The 20,919-nt window shown below is 42.9% G+C and overlaps 1 protein-coding gene across 1 annotated transcript in view; it reads right to left on the bottom strand.

The window, feature by feature from the left end:
• Positions 1-20,919, bottom strand: part of myo3a (myosin IIIA) — a gene marked incomplete at both ends in the record, with an annotated part of 52,965 nt that overhangs the window by 31,219 nt on the left and 827 nt on the right. Inside the window, 14 exons of the mRNA XM_083631865.1 lie at positions 3,227-3,356; positions 3,475-3,563; positions 4,011-4,164; positions 6,549-6,696; positions 7,283-7,502; positions 8,989-9,115; positions 11,776-11,890; positions 11,995-12,093; positions 12,988-13,190; positions 13,522-13,605; positions 14,371-14,475; positions 15,042-15,158; positions 18,306-18,402; positions 20,710-20,865. Coding sequence (XP_083487991.1) covers positions 3,227-3,356; positions 3,475-3,563; positions 4,011-4,164; positions 6,549-6,696; positions 7,283-7,502; positions 8,989-9,115; positions 11,776-11,890; positions 11,995-12,093; positions 12,988-13,190; positions 13,522-13,605; positions 14,371-14,475; positions 15,042-15,158; positions 18,306-18,402; positions 20,710-20,865 — 1,844 coding nt within the window. The remainder of the gene's footprint in view (positions 1-3,226; positions 3,357-3,474; positions 3,564-4,010; positions 4,165-6,548; positions 6,697-7,282; positions 7,503-8,988; positions 9,116-11,775; positions 11,891-11,994; positions 12,094-12,987; positions 13,191-13,521; positions 13,606-14,370; positions 14,476-15,041; positions 15,159-18,305; positions 18,403-20,709; positions 20,866-20,919) is intronic.

The following is a 20,919-nucleotide window of genomic DNA, read 5'->3' as shown; positions in this document are numbered from 1 at the left end:
GTCAGCAGCATGATAATGTGACTGGTATCGTACAACACTAAAACTAGGATCTGTCAGCAGCATGATAATGTGACTGGTATCGTACAACACTAAAACTAGGATCTGTCAGCAGCATGATAATGTGACTGGTATCGTACAACACTAAAACTAGGATCTGTCAGCAGCATGATAATGTGACTGGTATCGTACAACACTAAAACTAGGATCTGTCAGCAGCATGATAATGTGACTGGTATCGTACAACACTAAAACTAGGATCTGTCAGCAGCATGATAATGTGACTGGTATCGTACAACACTAAAACTAGGATCTGTCAGCAGCATGATAATGTGACTGGTATCGTACAACACTAAAACTAGGATCTGTCAGCAGCATGATAATGTGACTGGTATCGTACAGCACTAAAACTAGGATCTGTCAGCAGCATGATAATGGCATTCTGAGAATCATTCACATAAATTTGTATATCAGATTTCTCATAAGTGCATGGAAAGTGTTGACTCCTGCCTTTGAAAACAAGTCACTTGCACTACTCCACCTGGGCTTTTTAAGCAATACCCGCATACAATCATTATAAGCAACCTGAAGCTTATGGATGCTCGCCTTTATGTAGGCTCTCTGTCAAGATTAACAAGCAGAACTATTGATATTTGAAAAAAATATGGAAAAACTTTATAGAGCAGTTAAAAGGACAATTCATCACCTTCCCTTCCAGCCTTTCAGGCATTAGTGTTGATGATGAGGTCAGGAGGAACGACCCCACGCAGTTACGGAATACCAAGCCTCAATAAAGCAGTTTTAAGACTACATTAAAGAGTGATTATGTGATTATGGGCCTCGGTGAGTTGGCAGTGACCTCTGTCAACAGAAGGGTACTCACACTGCAAAGACCAGCTTTTCAAAAGGCTGAGAGTGTTTTGCTTTAAATTATATTTACTTTGAAGGAGAAACAATGCCAAATGGTTGCAATAAGTTAATAAACGTTATTATTACAGTATTATTATTATTAGTAGTAGTAGTAATGGTGGTGGTGGTGTTAGTGGTAAGAGTAGAAGTAGTAGTAGTAGTAGTAGTAGTTACAATAGAAAAAAATAGCATCAGCATTAGTATAGATTACCGCAGGGATGACGTATTTTTTGTAGTCGGAAGTTCGGAGTCCCTGGACATGTTGGATCCTCAGGGGAAGAGTGAATGGGGTTTTAGAATGGGGGTTTCACTTAAATGCATAAAATAAGGTCTGTGGTTAACAAAGGTTTATGGGAGTGGTCATTTGTGTTCAGCAGGATAATTTTCACAAACGTGAATCACTTTTATGACTTTCGAAGCGTTTTCTGAGAATCACGGTACAAAAACACATTTATGTTTAAAAGTCATAAAAGTGATTCATGTTTGTGAAGATTATCCTGCTTAACACAATTTACCACTCCCATAAACTTTTGTTAACCACAGACCTTATTTCATTTAAGCGATTATCCCAATTCTAAAACCCCATTCACTTTTCCCCTGAGGATCCAACATGCTAGCTACTTCCGGACTCATTCCTGCGGTGCTCTATTATATGACATTAGCAACCAATTAGTGCTACAATCCTAAAATCAAAGGTATTGGAAGCAGTAAATAAGTTGGACAGCAGAAAAATAAAAGATAATTATAGCTGCTGCGCAGCAATGGGTCATTGGTCGGGCACTGCTCACGTCATTTTTTGCAAGTCCGAGTCAAATCTGAAGTCTTTGAGCTAGAGTCCAAGTCAAGTCTCAAGTCTTTAGTCACAAGTCCAAGTCAAGTCTCTTATGGATGAGCGTTCTATCATCTGCTGCATGCAATCCAGTCTGCTTAGAACACTGCCATTCGTGACAGGGCTGGGGCAGAAGTAAGGCAGCAGGTTAAGTACGTAGCAGTTGAACAGAGAAGCGGAGAGAGAGAGTAGGGACAGTGGAGCTAGTGAGAGAGAGAGAGAGATAGACGGAAACATTGCTTTATACTTTGGCATGTATGACATCCCCGATGAAATCACAGCAGCAAGTATGACATTATCGATGACATCATAGCAACAACTATGACATCACCCACCCAGTCTGCTCAGCCAGGAAGGATGACATAATTGATGACATCATCACTGATGACACCATTGCTCGAGTGACATCACATCATTAGGTAATTCAACGACTGTGACAGCAAAATGTAGTACATTTTTTCTGTGACATTTCAAGCTTTATTTAGCGAAAATTTGCAGTAGTTGTTTACAGTACCGTTTACAGTAAAACATTTTGATAAGGTAAAGGTAAAGTCCCAATGATTGTCACACAATGTGTGAAATTTGTTCTTCGCATTTGACCCATCCCCTGGGGGAGAGGTGAGCGGCAGCGTGCGCCGCGCTTGGGAATCACATGGTGATTTAACCCCCCAATTCCAACCCTTCGATGCTGATTGCCAAGCAGGGAGGCAAATGGGTCCCATTTTTATAGTCTTTGGTATGACTCGGCCAGGGATCGAACTCACGACCTCCCAGTCTCAGGGCGGACACTCAGACCACAAGGCCACTGAGCTGGTGCACTGTGGGGTAAATTTTGGATCAAACAAAAATCTGTCTGAATTTTTTGTGTAGGACAGTCGAATGATGCAGATGCTGAAGTTTGGTGTCGTTTGAAGGAAAAATGTGGGAGGAGTAGAGTTTAATTAGTTTGACAGTTTTTTCTTTGGCCATAGGTTGCAGTGTACAAAAGTTTCTCCTCACTTGGGCCCACATTTCGGTGAAAGTTGCAAAGCTGTAGCATGTATGCCTGATTTTTTATGAATTTTCAAATCTTGAAACTTTAGACGGTCGCTGTAGCGCCACCATCAGGACTATTGGCGCAAAATTCACGTCAACGAAGTTTAGCATGGGACTGGACCTTTGTGCAAAGTCTGGTTTATTTTCATGCATGGGAAGTCCAACTTCCCGGGAGAAGAAGAAGAAGAATATTGGCAAATACAATAAGTGGCCCTGCGGCTTCGCTGGCCCGGCCACTAAGCCGCTTCGCTGGCCCGGCCACTAATTACAATAGGGTTCCACGCACTACATACTTGTACTAATAAATGGGACTTAATGTGATTGATTTGAAGGCTTAGCTGATGAAGACTAATATGTGGTCGGTTTAAATACTGTTGAGAATATTGAGTATGTTAAATGATTCACTGTAAGTTGTTAAGAGTGTATTGCTTTGTGTAGAGTGGGTATCCAGTTTACCTGTTTTGGTGAGAGGATGGGTGACAAGTTTGCGAACAAGTTGGTTTTCTGATGATCTCAGCAGCAGAACAATGTCAGCTGGCAGCATGTCTCGATTCTTGGCCAAGAAGCCTCCGGCGTTGTAAAGCACCTGAGAGGTTGGCAGAGAAGGAAAATACTTCTGTAAAGGACATCACATATTGATTAGCTTCGGTTTATATTGAAACCTTTCTACACACATTAGCACTGATTAAGCCAATAGTAATTACCTTTCCAGCATAGTGGTGAATACCAAAGCCAAGGTCCACCCTCTTTGGTCTCCAGAAGCTTTTGGTCTTAAGATTGTCTTCAAACTTCTCTAAAATAACCAAGTGCACATCAGTTAATTATCTTGATCTGATCATCACTAGAGACTGGATAGGTTAGATAAACAACACTTGGTGACAAATATATTCTTTGATTTCACAAGTACATTATGAATGCTATATGAGAATGTTGATGTATTTAAAAATGGCTAAAGACAAAACTACTAAATTTCAGTTTTAATACGCTAGCGTGTTTTTCGGTGTAAACTGACATTCACTTCTGTCTCTGACTGCCAGAAACAAGGTAAGAGAGACTAGGTCCAGTCAGTCCCAACCCACTTGAATTTCCCCACTCAGTTTGAATCCTGGACTGTCTGGGAAAATCTACTGTAGTTGGGGAAAGTGAAGAAGAAACACTCTTCCCTTGCTCCACCACTGCTGAGGTACCTTTGAACAAGGCACTTGTTCTCAGCTGTTCCAGTGAGGCAGAAGGGACTCACCTACAAGAGTCTGGTCCGTGGCCTGCGGGAAGCGGCTCTCCTCATCCAGAAGAGCCAGCATCCCCAGAGGCTTCTGCAGGAACAGGTCCAGGAGGGGACGGTTGTCCTCATACTCAATCATCCGAGCGTCCACCTCCTCATTGAGGTACTCGTCCTGTAGTGGGGGGAGGGACCGTGACCAAAAAAAGAAAGAAAAGGAAGGGGGGTGGGGGGGTGATGGGGTTTGTAAGAGAGTGGAATTCCTTTTCCTTAGCCTGTAATCTCCTCAGTAGGTCCACAGATATGGTGGAAGGATGGATTTGTAATCTATCGGTTTGTTGATGTCTCCTATATTGAGCTCAGGGTATTTTTTCTTGGTCGTATAAAAGTTCCTCTCCTCACGTGACATCTCCTGGTCTGGAAGAGAATTCCACATTCACTTTAGATTGTTTGAAATGTCTATGGAGAAAATGAATTGGGAATATTCTTCCAGACCAGGAGACGTCACGGAACGTCACGCGACTGTTCAGCTCTATAGTTGCCGCCCCTCAGCCAGCTGTGAGGCAAAATAAAAAATAAATATAAAAGGTATGTCTCCCAAATCACCTTTGATAGAACAAGGTAAAAAACAGCAATAAACATTACTATTGCCACTGAAAAAGGGGGGAACCTGAGACAGACCAAAGGAATGCAAACCGATGTCAAGTTGGCTCTTTTTCTACCTAGACAGATAAAAGCAATTTACATTATCTATAGACTACTGCTACTGGGGAAGCTAATCTACCCTTCAAACTAGATCTAACACCTCATTTTCATTACTCAGAACCAGGCTGTGTGGACCTGTGCTATGTTTTTTCCATTATATACAGAGCTAACAGAACTAGAGTAATTATATGATTCTTTCTTGCTATGCTGCACTGCTGCACATATATAATACCACATTATTATGAATCGAGGAATTATGACTAAATTCTTTAACTTAGAATTCATGCAGTTTTATGTTACTTTATGTTTTCCCTTGCTGCTTTGGTGTAAAAAAACATGTTACATTATACAAAACGCTTCACTTTATTCCCTTTGTGTCATAGTTGAGCATTCAAAAGACTCAAAACGTTCAAAAGTTGGAACAAGATCTGCAATAAATAGTCAACATTGGATAAAATGGATTTCACAAATTGGATATCAACCTAGCAATCATAAGACAAAATGAAAGGCAGAATGTATTGCTTCTCATTGTGTTGTAGCTGACCGGTGACATACATGTAACCAGGCAGTGGTGGCCTAAAGGTTAGATAAGCCAGCTTGTGACCGGAAGGTTCAATCCCCCCAGACCGACTGGATAAACCTGGGTTTGGAAAGTGAATAAGCAGCACTCACCCCTCTCTCATAACCACCACTGAGGTGCCCTTGAGCAAGGCCCTTAACCCCAACCGCTCCAGTGGAGCTGCTCATTGGCCAAAACAAAGATCAGACTGTGGTTCTACTGGGCAGTTTCCAGGTGTGAATGTCTGTTTGAATGTGAACAGGGCACTCCTGAAAAAGAGAGCACTGCTCTCAGTGAAACTCCCCCTGTATAAATAAAGGGTCAAATAAAATAAATAAGTGAATGAATGAATGAATAAATAAATAAATAAAAAACATCCTCCCCCTCCAGATACCTCTGGGCTATAGGGCAGAGTAGGCTTAGTGCTCTTTATATTAAGCAAACCTCATCACATCAGGTTGACTGACTCTGAAACGTCCTACTAACATTACTGCAGATTTCTATTCCCAGAGGAAGAGAGAGAAAAAAATCAACATGCTTATCTTCGCATGAACTGTAGGCAAAACACACAAAAAATCTGCATGGTTAAATGCAGATACACAAGCATAATATGTAAACACACTTAAGAAAGGTTTCAGTGTAAGAATGAGAAAAATGTAAAATCATCAGCTCCTAAAAAATAGGAATTCTGGTATATCACTCCCCCACTTGTCTATTCATGTCCAACTTTATAGAATGAATCTTCCAGTGACAGCTAGTTATACATTTTCATCTACCACAGTCGGATTATTTCAGGTTATATGATGGATATAAATCACACAGCACGCGACGGCTGCCTTATGCGCCACATACAGTAAGTATATGGTCCAGTATAGGACAACTGTATTTCTGGGCCTTCTGCTAATAGTGCCCAGAGAGTGAGTTTAAGTCCTAGCAAACTGTCTTCAACTCCTAATTGACCCTCGTTGGGGATGATTTATAGTGCCTCTCCCTGGGCGAGTCTAAATCATTTAACATTAGCAAACCATTCTCTGCCCCCAAGGCTAAACACACCCATGGGACCACATAACGGGGAGAACCACCAACCCCATTCTCCCGTGAATAAAGACAGCAGCATATTTTACCCTTGCCAGCTCTCTTTAAGCGCGAGGTGACAAAGTATGACATGCTATCGCCATTTAGATGGAAATGAGGCAGTATCAAGATGAAAAGTGCATACAAAATACTTTCCCAAAGGTGCCGAAGCACTCAGAAAGTCCTCATGTGATTTCAGTGACAGGTTGGCTGCGCTGTACCTGCTCCCATGCGAATATGTGTTGATTGAAGTAAAACTGGATCTGCTCGTTGGCGATGTTGATGCAGAGCTGCTCAAAGGAGTTCTTCTTGAAGTTCTCGAAACCGAAGATGTCCAGGATGCCGATGTTCAAGCTCTTGTCATCCTCTCTGGCGCGGAGAGGAAAAATGAAAGGTCAGGCAAATACTACGGTAACAGAAAGAGACGTGGTAATTATGAAACTGAGATCATGTTTCTTATTCCTCTCTTGTTTCTCATTTTTAAATTCTATTCTTGATTGGATTTGATAGTTTGGTTAGTGTCCAATAAATGATTGCTGTCAGCAGCTGGGCAACATCCCAACTATTTCATATCACTGCTGAAGCTGAAGCTGATTCTTTTTCACAAGAACAACTATGACCATATATGAAATGACAGTGGGTCTATAACATAGACCGTATATGTCGATATGTGAAGTCCTGTGTATGAAGACCATGTTTCGTCAGAAAAAAGTGTGTATGGCACTCTTCCCATACAAAAACTAAAAAGTTGTAATAATTTATTACATAGCATACACATGTTAAAAAACGTTGAAAAAGAACAGACACATTGGGGCATTTCTCAGGATGCATCAGTTTTCCATGCTTTCAAAACTTTTGAGGAAATCCCATGGCTTTCAAGAGCTGCTAATGATCAAATCCACATTTGCGAGACAACCACATTTGTGCATTCATCACATCTAACCGAATATCTAACCCGTCTCCCCCTAGGGGGCTGTCGGGCCGCAGCAGGGCGTTGATGCGGTTGACGATCCAGCTGAAGAGACGGCCGTAGAGGGCCTTGCCCATGGCGTCCCGCACCTCCGCCGCCTTCTCCACAGTGTTGGGCCTGACGATGGTCTCTCCCCGGGCCACCACACAGTGAGAGGTCAGTGCTTCCTGCAGCTCGTCTGGACGGATGCACAGCAGCGACGACACTGAGGGGACACGGGATCAGAGAGAGGAAGTGAAGACAGCAGGGGCATATGAGCAGGCCAGGGTGTGCACAAGTGCATCCTTTACTGTCCTCATTTCAGACTCAAAAATTAGGGCAATAATGTGACTGCAAAAAAGGAACATTCATTCATTTATTTGTGCAGGGACAGATACACGTAAATATAACGTTGACCAAAACATCTGATGTCCTGTACCACAGCATTTATAGTCCAAGGCTAATTTGCAATGCCCATCCCTAGATGTTATTAAATGCATCCATGAGTTGATAGAAAATAAATTAATGATGAATCAGAATGTGTCGCCATTATTCATCGTTGTATTGCAGATGATCACAGCCTAAATATACGAATAGTGAGGCAAATATGTGCGCGGTACCATTTTGACAAACAACCAGAAATCATACAGTATAATTCATTATTCATGAAAAGCATGTAGCTTGTTCTAAGTGTAATAAGCGAAGAAAGTTTAGCATCATCTGCTGCAACACTAATGCTCTCCTGCTCATCCATCATATCTAGCAGATAACCTCATCTAGACAGCTCTATAAACTACCAGGCAGGAGACATTCATATTTAGAAAGCACAATAACAGAGTACAACAATGTCCCTTTGTATTATGGTTTGTACACAAATACAGGTTTTAAATTGATGCCCCCACCAAATAGAGTAATAGCATTAATTTTTTAATCCATTTTTTTTGGAGGTGGCCCTAGTGCAACGACCAGGGCTCATACCCCACCGGGTTCCCACCCCCATCCCCATCCTCTCCCTAATTGTATTTGGCCAATTCCCTCTGCTGTCCTGGTTGTTGCTCCACCCCCTTCTGTCGATCTGGGGAGAGCCATTTATTACCTTTTATCACAGCAGCCATTTTGTCTCTAAAAGAGGGGGAAACAGTAAACACAGGTGCAACCAAAACATTAACGAGGATTACCAGGTGTTCAAGTGCTGGGGCACCTAATTAATGTTTTGGTTGCAACTGTGTTTACCCTGCCTTTTAGACACAAAATGGCTGGTGTGAAAAAGGCACATACAAGCTTTCTCCGATACATGTGCAGTCGACAGTCGCTTCTTTTCACCTGACAGCCAGGAGTTTCACTAGCAGAAGGTAGGGCATGGGAGGATCATGCCAGGAGGACACATACCCACCCGCTTCCCACCCACAGACATGGCCAATTGTGCCTGTACGGACGCCCGACCAAGCCGGAGGCAACACGGAACCTGCGACCCTCGTGTTGGTAGGCAGGCAATCTACCGCTGCACTACCCGGACGCCCAGTAATAGCATTTCTATATCAATGGATAATTAATTTGGACACAATATATTCCAGTATTTATCTCCACTGCAGCTTAGTACTTGAGCTCTAACAGCAGAAGAGTGGGGGGATTAGCACAGAGAATTCAGAGTCATTTTAGCTTTTAATGTACGTCATCACACAAGGGGGTGTAACCGTATGTCTGTCTCTCACCATTCTCTAATACAGAAATGTTGGAGATGTCGCTCTTGTCTGTTTGGTGCTCTGTGGCAACCGGAGAAAACTCGATGTCGCCTGAGTTGAGGATGGCAGCCAGTGTGCTGTAAACACTGCCCAGTTCCTGGAGGACAGACAGACAGAGATGGAGGACATATTATAACATGTGATTTATCTGTATGGGAATTTAAATGAATACTTTGTTAAATATTTATTTAAATATCTAATGCCGAGTGATATAACAATTTATATAATAGTCCTTCAAATTATAGCCAGTTCACGAAGGCTTTTGCATTTGCTACATTTGCTGGTAGGTCTTTAATGACGTGATTGATGCATTTGATTTTATGTTTCCAGTAGCAGCATGCGTGGTTCGGAATAAATAGAAGGAGAACTGGGTAGATCTGTGGTCTACAGAAAGTCTAACTTCATCTACAGAAACAGAAAGTCCAAGGAATAAGACGCTATAGGACGGGATGGGACACACTGCTTGAAAGAGAAGTGCTTTCCGTGAAGTGCTGTGCAAAAAAGAACAAAGATGTGAGTGAAATTACCATTTTAACACAGCTTTAATTTACCAGTGGCATTTTCACAAGTCTGTCAAGTCTGCCAACGGCTGACTGCCTACATGAGCCTCAATGCCAACAGCTGACTGCCAACAGCTGACTGCCTACATGAGCCTCCACACTGCCAACAGCTGACTGCCTACATGAGCCTCCACACTGCCAACAGCTGACTGCCTACATGAGCCTCCACACTGCCAACAGCTGACTGCCTACATGAGCCTCCACACTGCCAACAGCTGACTGCCTACATGAGCCTCCACACTGCAACAGCTGACTGCCTACATGAGCCTCCACACACTGCCAACGGCTGACTGCCTATATGAGCCTCCACACTTCCCAACAGCTGACTGCCTACACAAGCCTCCACACTGCCAACAGCTGACTGCCTACATGAGCCTCCACACTGCCAACAGCTGACTGCCTACATGAGCCTCCACACTGCCAACAACTGACTGCCTACATGAGCCACCACACTGCCAACAGCTGACTGCCTACATGAGCCTCCACACTTCCCAACAGCTGACTGCCTACACGAGCCTCCACACTTCCCAACAGCTGACTGCCTACATGAGCCTCCACCATACAACATCACACTGGCTGCACCACCAGTCACACACTGATCCTGACTAACTGCTCTTCCACTGTTTTTTAAGCTTGTGTTTATTCTTTAAGTCACTGATTAGCATTCTTGACCCATGCTCACTACATAATTGTCTATTAGCTAGTTTGTGGTTGCCATACATCAGAGGTGAAAAGTAACTAAACATTTACATAAGTACAATTTTGAGGTACCTGTAGGCTACTGGCACTTTACTTAAGTATTTCCATCTTGTCAGAATAAGGTTGTACATGCAAAACATTATGTTAAACTCATACAATATGTTTCGTTATAGAGTTAAAACTCCCCAACATTATATGGAGCAGCTAGACCTACAACTTTAAAATGCAGTAATTCTTACAGGTTAATGCATCAATAATTTGACTCCCTGAATTGGACAGCACTTTTACTTTAGACCCTTATGAAAATTGTACTGCTAATACTTCTATACTTTTACTTAAGTAAACTTAAGAATGCAGAACCTTTACCAGAATGTTTACTCTTAATGCAGTATTTTTCCATTATGGTATTGCTACTTGGATTTTCTATTCAAACATGAAGCACATTGGTTGACTGTTTCTATGTTGGTATTCATATCTGTGGACACATACAGTACATGTGTGTTTGGCTGTGTGTCCATGCATGCACTTGTACATGCAAGTGTCAAGCACTATGCACATGCAGAACATGTGTGTCCATGTCCACCCAAATGCAAGGACCAAGGTTACAGTATGCTGAACCTTGTTGGTAGGCCTCTCTCGGCTTTGTAGCCAGTAATTAATGCAGTAGTCTGTACCTCCAGGGTAATTAATGCAGTGGTCTGTACCTCCAGGGTAATTAATGCAGTGGTCTGTACCTCCAGGGTAATTAATATAGTAGTCTGTACCACTGGTCTGTACCTCCAGGGTAATTAATGCAGTGGTCTGTACCTCCAGGGCAATTAATGCAGTAGTCTGTACCAGTGGTCTGTACCTCCAGGGTAATTAATGCAGTGGTCTGTACCTCCAGGGCAATTAATGCAGTAGTCTGTAGCAGTGGTCTGTACCTCCAGGGTAATTAATGCAGTATTCTGTACCACTGGTCTGTACCTCCAGGGTAATTAATGCAGTAGTCTGTACCACTGGTCTGTACCTCCAGGGTAATTAATGCAGTGGTCTGTACCTCCAGGGTAATTAATGCAGTATTCTGTACCACTGGTCTGTACCTCCAGGGTAATTAATGCAGTGGTCTGTACCACTGGTCTGTACCTCCAGGGTAATTAATGCAATGGTCTGTACCTCCAGGGTAATTAATGCAGTGGGCTGTACCTCCAGGGTAATTAATGCAGTGGTCTGTACCTCCAGGGTAATTAATGCAGTGGTCTGTACCTCCAGGGTAATTAACGCAGTGGTCTGTACCTCCAGAGTAATTAATGCAGTGGTCTGTACCACTGGTCTGTACCTCCAGCGTAATTAATGCAGTGGTCTGTACCTCCAGGGTAATTAATGCAGTGGTCTGTACCTCCAGAGTAATTAATGCAGTGGTCTGTACCTCCAGGGTAATTAATGCAGTGGTCTGTACCTCCAGGGTAATTAATGCAGTGGTCTGTACCTCCAGGGTAATTAATGCAGTGGTCTGTACCTCCAGGGTAAATCCAATGACTTTGAAACACTGCTCCACCGCATCAAACTGCTCCTTGTAAAAGGCGTTGCTCACAATATCAGGCCCTAATTTAATGTGCTCGTTACACAAATACCTGCAGGACAAAAAGAAACACAAATAAGATCAGGATGGGGGTCTCGGGGAAGTAGGGGCATTCACTGTGTGAGTGGGGGATGACAGAGTTTAAGTCAAACTGACTTAGGAGTGTTGCTGGTGGAGAGCTTGTAGTGGGCCAGTTTCTTCCTGTCAGCCAGACCAGCGTAGATGTAATAGAATATGTGGAAGTTTCTCTCACCTCTGTAAAGACACATATCATTAAAATGGTAAAAGCACAAGACATCTGATAGCTTACAATCATGTTCCCCATTTTGCTGAATCTCAAATCTGTTTTGCTAAATGATGAGCGATGACAGGTGGAAAAACAACAGACAACTAGAAGGGCCCTCGGAGAGCGCAGACCTCTGCCAAGGTTCATGCTATTATTTATTGCTTGTTGGTGTTCAGCTCCTTCAATTTAACGGGTCCTTTCCCTGGCCCATGCTTCCACCAAGTTTCATGAACATCAGGCTAGCAATTTTTCCGTAATCCTGCTAACAGACAAACAAATGCCACCGAAAACATATCTTCCTTGGTGGAGGTAATAAAACCAAAACCTCAAGGCATCTCTCTTTCTTTTATGCATTCTCCTCGTCGGAGATCCCACCAGAATTAAAATTCAATTGTGGCCTGAAGGACAGTGTAGCTACACATGCTGTCCACAGCCAATTGAAAGCCTCTGCCCTCTGTGTCTGTTTTCTAATGGAATACTCGAGTCTGCCTTTGAAGTTCCAATAAGAACACTTGCAAGACCACAATCTTTGATCAAACAGGAAATAAGCTCGCCCCTCCACTTGACCCCATGTGCTCCCCAGACACACGATCAAAAAAAGATAGATTGACTGAATGTGAAGGTGAAGGTGAATGCCACCTGCTTCAGATGGAGGAATAGGAGGAGAGAGAGAGAGACCCAGAGAGGGTCTATGATGTACAATAATAACCCTTGTGGCCAATGTCCTTTCAGAGAGACAAAATTTACATTTCTATGAATGCCAGTGTCAAATGGTGGTCAGAATGGGCCGTGGGTTTGCTAGGATACATTATGTGAGGACTTAAATTTAACAAAGACAGAAAGAAGGAAAGCATGCTATTTACACAGCCTGGTAGATGACTCTGGATTTCTCCAACAGGTACTCGGATATCTGCGCTCCCACCACCGTTCCTGCGCAGGTGAACTTCATCTCCAGGTACTTGCCAAAGCGGCTGGAGTTGTCGTTGATGACGGTGCAGGCGTTCCCAAACGCCTCCACCAAGTTGTTGACTAGCAGGATCTTCTCCTGCAGTGTCAGATTATTGGCCTGAATAAAACATTATATAAGAGCATTGCAGGTAAGTAAAGTGAAAGAGTGATGATTTTGTGAGAAATTGATGTATGAATTTCTGTCTGCCGCCGTTCTGTCGCCATTAGTAATATTAAAAGTGACGTTGCCATTGTTTATTTCATTCCCCCATTCATTTGACATCCAAAAAAACAATTATAGCGAATTATAGCAAATCATGACTGACTCAAGCTATGCTCTTTCAAACCGCAAGGCCGCCCTACTGTGTTAGCCAGTCCTAAATACAGTCATAAATATTCCTTTGTGGATTTTCATAGGAGGGACCGTTCAATGTGACGTGATGACTCACCTTCCCCAGAACTGTCAACTGCTGCACCAACAGATGAGCGCTCTCCGTTTTCCCCGCTCCACTCTCGCCGCTGATCACTATGCACTGTGCACAGTCACAGAGATAGTATTCACTTTCAGGTATTCACAACTACTGACTTATCTCCATTACACAATAATATGAGTACTAATAGTACAACTAATGATGGGGGGGTTTCCCTTTCTTTTGGGGGATTCTCTATCCTAGTCTGAGCAGATGCCCTCCTCTCACCACAAGAAGAGAGGCATCTTACCACGGAGTCATTACGCCAAATAATTAGTTGCCATGCTGCCATGCCATAGAATTAGTTGCTGTGCCATTTCATGCCATAAAATTAGTTGCCGTGCCATTTGTGAATAAAGCTAATCCTCCTCCTAATCCTGCAAATGCTACTACAACTACACCTAACACTGCCTTTACTTCTACACCTACTGTACTACTACTACTACTATTACTACTACTACTACAACAACAACAACTACTAGTGCTAATAACAATAGTAATATTAGTAGTAAAATTGCAGTGCTGCAAAAAAGGACTGTCGATTACATTAGTACTGATAGCTTTAGAAATCACATTTGTCTTTCAAACAAACAAATGAACAGTACTACAATAGTATCAAAAGTTCATATTTTTTGCTCTCAGTATTAGGGCTGGGCCAAAACTCATATCTCGGTATTTTTAGACCGAATGGCGATACACAATATATGTATATCTCTGTATGTTTCACAAAGTGGTCTAAATGTTCAGTTGTAAATCAAAGTCACATCAGTATGCTTTAACACATACATGGATACTTAATTAAACTAGACGTTCTGAACACCACATTACCTGGTCTGCATTATATGTCACCATGGACTGGTAGGCGATATCAGCCACAGCAAAGACGTGCGGTGGGTTGGCTGTGCGCTTCGCTCCGAGGTACATCTTAGAGTACTGCGAAGAGAGGAGCGTTGAGGATAAAAAGACTTATCGCCTTATGTAGTACTTTCCATGAAAATCAATTAGCAGCATAATTAAGAGGTGAATTTACCTTATCACAAAAACAAATTGAGTTGTCATTATTGAAAGAAATATGACAAAACTCATGTAGGCTACTAGACCCACAGAAGGTTTTCCTTTGTAAAAGCACTTCCACTCCCAACCATACAATATATTATGCTTCTGGTCAGCAAGGAGAAAAGAAAAATTGCTACATATTTGGAGCAAAGAAAAACACGGTGATTGATTGGAAAATACAGTCAGTGAAGCATAGAAGAGGTAGAGAAAGAGTGTGTGTGTGTGTGTGTGTGTGTGTGGGAAGGCTAAATGCGATGCAGCAGACTCTGAACAAATGTGGAGGCACTAATGAGATCTGGTGGGTTACATTCAGGGCATTATTGGCCAAATATACGAGCACACATCCGCAAACACACACAAACACAAAACACAAACACGCACAGACAAACACACACACACACAAACACAAATACACACACACAAACACGAGCCTATCTACAGACCTGCGGCGTGTACATCTCCATCGTACGGAAAGGATTGACTGCGATGAGGATGTCTCCCACATACGTATAAATCTGATCCCTTCCATAGCGATTCTGAAGCTGTTCTGTGACTGTGTTCTGAAAAAAGAAACCATCAAGACTCACTCTCCAAGATATAAAATGTGAATTTTATGTTTTCGGGTAAACCGGCGATAAACTAATAACTCGATCATAGTCAGAATCATAAGCGATAACTAAAGGAAAATCATTATTAGAACCTAAGTACTTTAGCGCCCATGTCTTGCCTCAAGTCAAGGCCTGTGAGAACTGCAACATCAATGTATTATCTTCATGTCACACGTTGATTAATTTCCCTGTCTTCCTACTGCCCAGACAGGTGCATCAACCACAGCAGGGTGGCACTGCTTCCCTCATACTGCACAGCTTCTCATCTTGAAGGATGGGTGGAAATATACGCTGACTGTTTGTATCATTCAATACATCACTGGGGCTGTTTGTATCATTCAATACATCACTGGGGCTGTTTGTATCATTCATTATACAACATGTAGTTCCGACCAAGCAATCTGATTGGTCATGGACCGTTCTCAAATTAGCATAACATTACACCTAGCCGTTCTCAAATCGTTCATTTGAGAACGCCCTCATCATTAAAATATCACTCTGCCGGCCGGTCTGTTCAGCAGAGAACAGCAGCGGCCAAAATTCTGCAGGCAACTATATTGCCTGTAACCCCACAGAATTTCTAGCCCATAAACTAACGAATAACTTGGCCAATAAGTATGTAACACACAAAATAAAACAAACAGTAATGTAATTCGATGTAGAATGCAGAGGTTTAACTGGTCCGTTAAACTCGCATTCCAGGAATATTGTATTTACCGCACTGCTCCTAAGTTAGAGTAAGTGGCTTGTGCCAGAGAGCCTGGTTGTACCAGAAACCCAGTCGCTTAGCGCCAGCACCCACTCGACAGACACGCTATGGCCCGCCTCTCAACCCTCTTTCAGACAGACAGGCTTCATCTCAGCTACAAGGTGAGTTGATGACACTTAAAAAATAGCCTACATGTGAAGTTCACCGACATAGTTGCTAATCTGTTAATAATTTTATTTTTGCCAGAGTCACAACAAATATTGAGTTAATGGGACAGTTTTGTGTTTACATGTGTGGTAGCCTATTTAGTCGGCTGGCTCAGCCTGGCAGAGTCAACGGGGACTATTTCTTGTCTCGGACTAACACAGTCGGCAAAAACTGTGTTATTTTGAGAGCAAATGGCCCCAAAATATGAGCACATTTTGTTTATAGCTTGTATTTTGTTGGTAACTGTTGTATAATCGCAATATTACACTCGAGGGTGTACTTTACTGTGGTTATTGGCACTTCAGGGACGGGTACTGCCGCATCACTGTCGTGCCAATAACCACGGTAAAGTACACCCTCTTGTGTAATATTGCTTAAATACAGTACATCACTGGGGCTGTTTGTATCATTCAACACATCACTGGGGGGGGGGTTGTATCATTCAATACATCACTGGGGGGGGTTGTATCATTCAATACATCACTGGGGGGGGTTGTATCATTCAATACATCACTGGGGGGGGGGGTTGTATCATTCAACACATCACTGGGGGGGGGTTGTATCATTCAACACATCACTGGGGGGGGGGGGTTGTATCATTCAACACATCACTGGGGGGGGGGTTGTATCATTCAACACATCACTGGGGGGGGGGGTTGTATCATTCAACACATCACTGGGGCTGTTTGTATCATTCAACACATCACTGGGGGGGGGGGTTGTATCATTCAATACATCACTGGGGGGGTTGTATCATTCAATACATCACTGGGGGGGGGGTTGTATCATTCAATACATCACTGGGGGGGGGGGTTGTATCATTCAACACATCACTGGGGGGGGGGTTGTATCATTCAATACATCACTGGGGGGGGTTGTATCATTCAATACATCACTGGGGGGGGGGGTTGTATCATTCAACACATCACTGGGGGGGGGGGTTGTATCATTCAACACATCACTGGGGGGGGGGGTTGTATCATTCAACACATCACTGGGGGGGGGTTGTATCATTCAACACATCACTGGGGGGGGTTGTATCATTCAACACATCACTGGGGGGGGTTGTATCATTCAACACATCACTGGGGGGGGTTGTATCATTCAACACATCACTGGGGGGGGGGTTGTATCATTCAATACATCACTGGGGGGGGTTGTATCATTCAACACATCACTGGGGGGGTTGTATCATTCAATACATCACTGGGGGGGGGTTGTATCATTCAATACATCACTGGGGGGGGTTGTATCATTCAACACATCACTGGGGGGGTTGTATCATTCAATACATCACTGGGGGGGGGGTTGTATCATTCAATACATCACTGGGGGGGGTTGTATCATTCAACACATCACTGGGGGGGTTGTATCATTCAACACATCACTGGGGGGGGGTTGTATCATTCAACACATCACTGGGGGGGGTTGTATCATTCAATACATCACTGGGGGGGGGGGGGTTGTATCATTCAACACATCACTGGGGGGGGTTGTATCATTCAATACATCACTGGGGGGGGGGGGGGGTTGTATCATTCAACACATCACTGGGGGGGGGGGGGTTGTATCATTCAACACATCACTGGGGGGGGGGTTGTATCATTCAATACATCACTGGGGGGGTTGTATCATTCAACACATCACTGGGGGGGGGTTGTATCATTCAACACATCACTGGGGGGGTTGTATCATTCAACACATCACTGGGGGGGTTGTATCATTCAATACATCACTGGGGGGGGGTTGTATCATTCAATACATCACTGGGGGGGTTGTATCATTCAATACATCACTGGGGGGGGGGTTGTATCATTCAATACATCACTGGGGGGGGGTTGTATCATTCAATACATCACTGGGGGGGGGGGTTGTATCATTCAATACATCACTGGGGGGGGGGTTGTATCATTCAATACATCACTGGGGGGGGGGTTGTATCATTCAATACATCACTGGGGGGGGGGGGGTTGTATCATTCAATACATCACTGGGGGGGGGTTGTATCATTCAATATGGGTGCTCGTATTTGATAAATTGCTCTAAATGTAATTTGTATTAAAGATGCTGCTGAGCTTGGGAACAGTTATGCTGAATGCTGTAGTTAGCGCTGCACATGTTTTCCTTACAAACATCAACAATATCTCAGGTCTACCTATTATGACTAATCTGGACTTTCTTACCTCATCTAGAACTTCTAAGGTGGCGAGGTCTTCCACCTCATCTGCTGCAAGCTGTGTCTTCATGTGGCTGCCTCTTTTAGTGTGAATGCGCTCATGCCTAAAATTCACAGGATGCACAACCAAAAGTCTCTTACTGAGCAATGTATGTAATGTATGTCCCTCCATGTAAATGTATGGATATATAAATTAAGCAACCATATGAGCATCTGAATGATAGTGATGAGTGATGCTGAGACATAGTGGTAAATCTCTTCACTCCTAAAGCAAACTCAGAATATCCTAAATATACAGTCATCAAAGATTCAACCAAAGATCTAAACATAAACAAAAGACTATAATCAATGCTGATCAACTGGGCCCATCAGTATGCAGTTCCCTCCTTCCTCCTGCCTTGGCTGGGGCTAATGGTCTTACCAGGTGTGGAGAACCTGCAGCTGACTGCAAAACAGTTCAACCAGATATTAATCCACCTTAATCTGCTTGACCCTCGTTCCAGGAACGTTCTTTATTCCCCATTTCATTGGACGCCATACAGACATTTCCTTTCTGCACTTCAATACCAAGACATGCAAGATAGTAACCTTGCGATGGATGTTTATTTTCGGATACTTTGCATTGTGGGGGATAAGGTAAAACCAGGAGGCCGCCATCTTTCATCCTCTCGTCTATCTCAAGCAGCAATGGAAGGACTTCACATCTAAAATCCTCCTGCCAATCACTGTAGTGTGACTATTTGTAGTGGCTTACCATCTTAAATGTAGTGTGACTATTTGTAGTGGCTTACCATCTTAAATGTAGTGTGACTATTTGTAGTGGCTTACCATCTTAAATGCCAGTTGACTGAGGAGACTGAAATGATCACACTGTAGCTACATGGCCATGGCACTAGCAGCACATTTAGTGGTGCACAGCGTTACCATAAAGTACTGCGGTTTGTAGGAATACCTCAGGATAAGCTACTATGCCCTCTCGTGTAATGTGATGTAAGAACGCAAAATAAGAAGTCTGAATTTAAGGCAAACATTTGGCTGGTGGTAATTAATTTCCACAATTATTGCAACCCACCTCTGAAGTGAAATTTGGATTAGGGATGTTCATTTTGAAAATTTTCCACAATCGATAATCGGTGAATATTAACGATCAATTATCGATTATCGATCATATTAATACTTTTTTTTTTTTTAATATATATATATATATATTTTTTTTACAAAATGAATGCCTATGGCAGAAAATACGAAAGACAACGTGTTCTCCTCAATTAACTCTTTATTTCAATGTGTCTCCTCTCCAACTCCTCTCCAACACATGCCGGTGTGAATTCCCCATGTTTAAAACAGTTTTGTTGGCACAAAGGCCCGTGCCCAGCCAGAAAAGACTATATGAAGCTCCACCTCACGTTAGTCGGCTGTGCAATGGAGTGGGGCGAGGAGGAACGAATTCCACCCAAACCTAGTAATTTTTTTTTTCTTTTTTTTAAAAATAATAACAAAATCGATCCAAATTCCACAGGATCGATTCCAATCCTTAACGATCAATTATCGATTTTCGACAATTGATGAACATCCCTAATTTGGATACCATCAGCTGCTGTGGTTAGTTTATGAAGAAGTGTATGACCCTGGTTACACTACAACAAATGTTAGGACATTAAGAAAAGACAATGCACAAAAGACAGAGGAACGAGTAACAACAAAACAACCCATATGAAAATGATGTTAAATGATGGCAGGGTGGTAAGCATGAACGCAATCTAACATCAGTCCATGTCGTCGATTGCAAATACATGCGTGATCACAACTACAAGAGCTCTGACTGGACTACAAATCATGATCTATACCTACTGTGGCACAAGAGGTGTGGGTTACCTGTCATTACTGTCTTTGCTTCTGTCTGTCTTTCCATGACGGCTTAAATGACAGAAATAACATGAGCATTTCATAAACGCAAAGGTCACATTTTTAAAAGGGGGGGGAGCTCTGGTATTTGGGCCAACACTCATTTGACACACACTGTACAGCCTCCACCCCAAAGAGATGTTGGTACAGGATTGGGCTGTTGTTTATATAAAGGTGACAGGGTTTTTAAAACATCCAACAAGGAGACTACGGTGATTTGGATTACTGTCTGCATCCAGACACAGAGAGTTAAGATGCTGCCTACTCCACATTAAAACCACTGACAGGCAGTCTTGCAACCTTTAAGTTATTCCCATGGTTTGAAGACTATCAGGCACTTTATGGTGTGTGAGTATTCATTGTTATGTATTAGAACTACTACTACTACTGTATTACTGCAGCTTCTATCATAACAAACACATGTGTGATACTATTCTATACCTGACTTCCCCATGAAGGAAACATACAGTGGCAATCCTTGTGATTAAATGGAGTTCAGACGGTACCTTGTTTTTTCAATGGTTCCTATTTGCTGATTGAGATCAATAAGTTCCATCAATTGTTTCTGAAGGACTTTCTCTCTGCCGACAATCTGTTTGATGAACACATGCTGGAGCAGGTCTACTACATTTGGTCTCACCTCAAAGTCCTTAATCAGACATCTGCAGGTTAGACAAGGGAGAAAGGGGGTGGTGTTGGTTGGCAAAAAGTAAGTC

This window comes from Poromitra crassiceps (genome assembly GCF_964638095.1).
Source record: "Poromitra crassiceps genome assembly, chromosome: 2".
In the NCBI taxonomy this organism is placed as follows: Eukaryota; Metazoa; Chordata; class Actinopteri; order Beryciformes; family Melamphaidae; genus Poromitra; species Poromitra crassiceps.
Note: the sequence above shows the minus strand (reverse complement) of the source record. Positions and strands in the feature narration are given on the sequence as shown.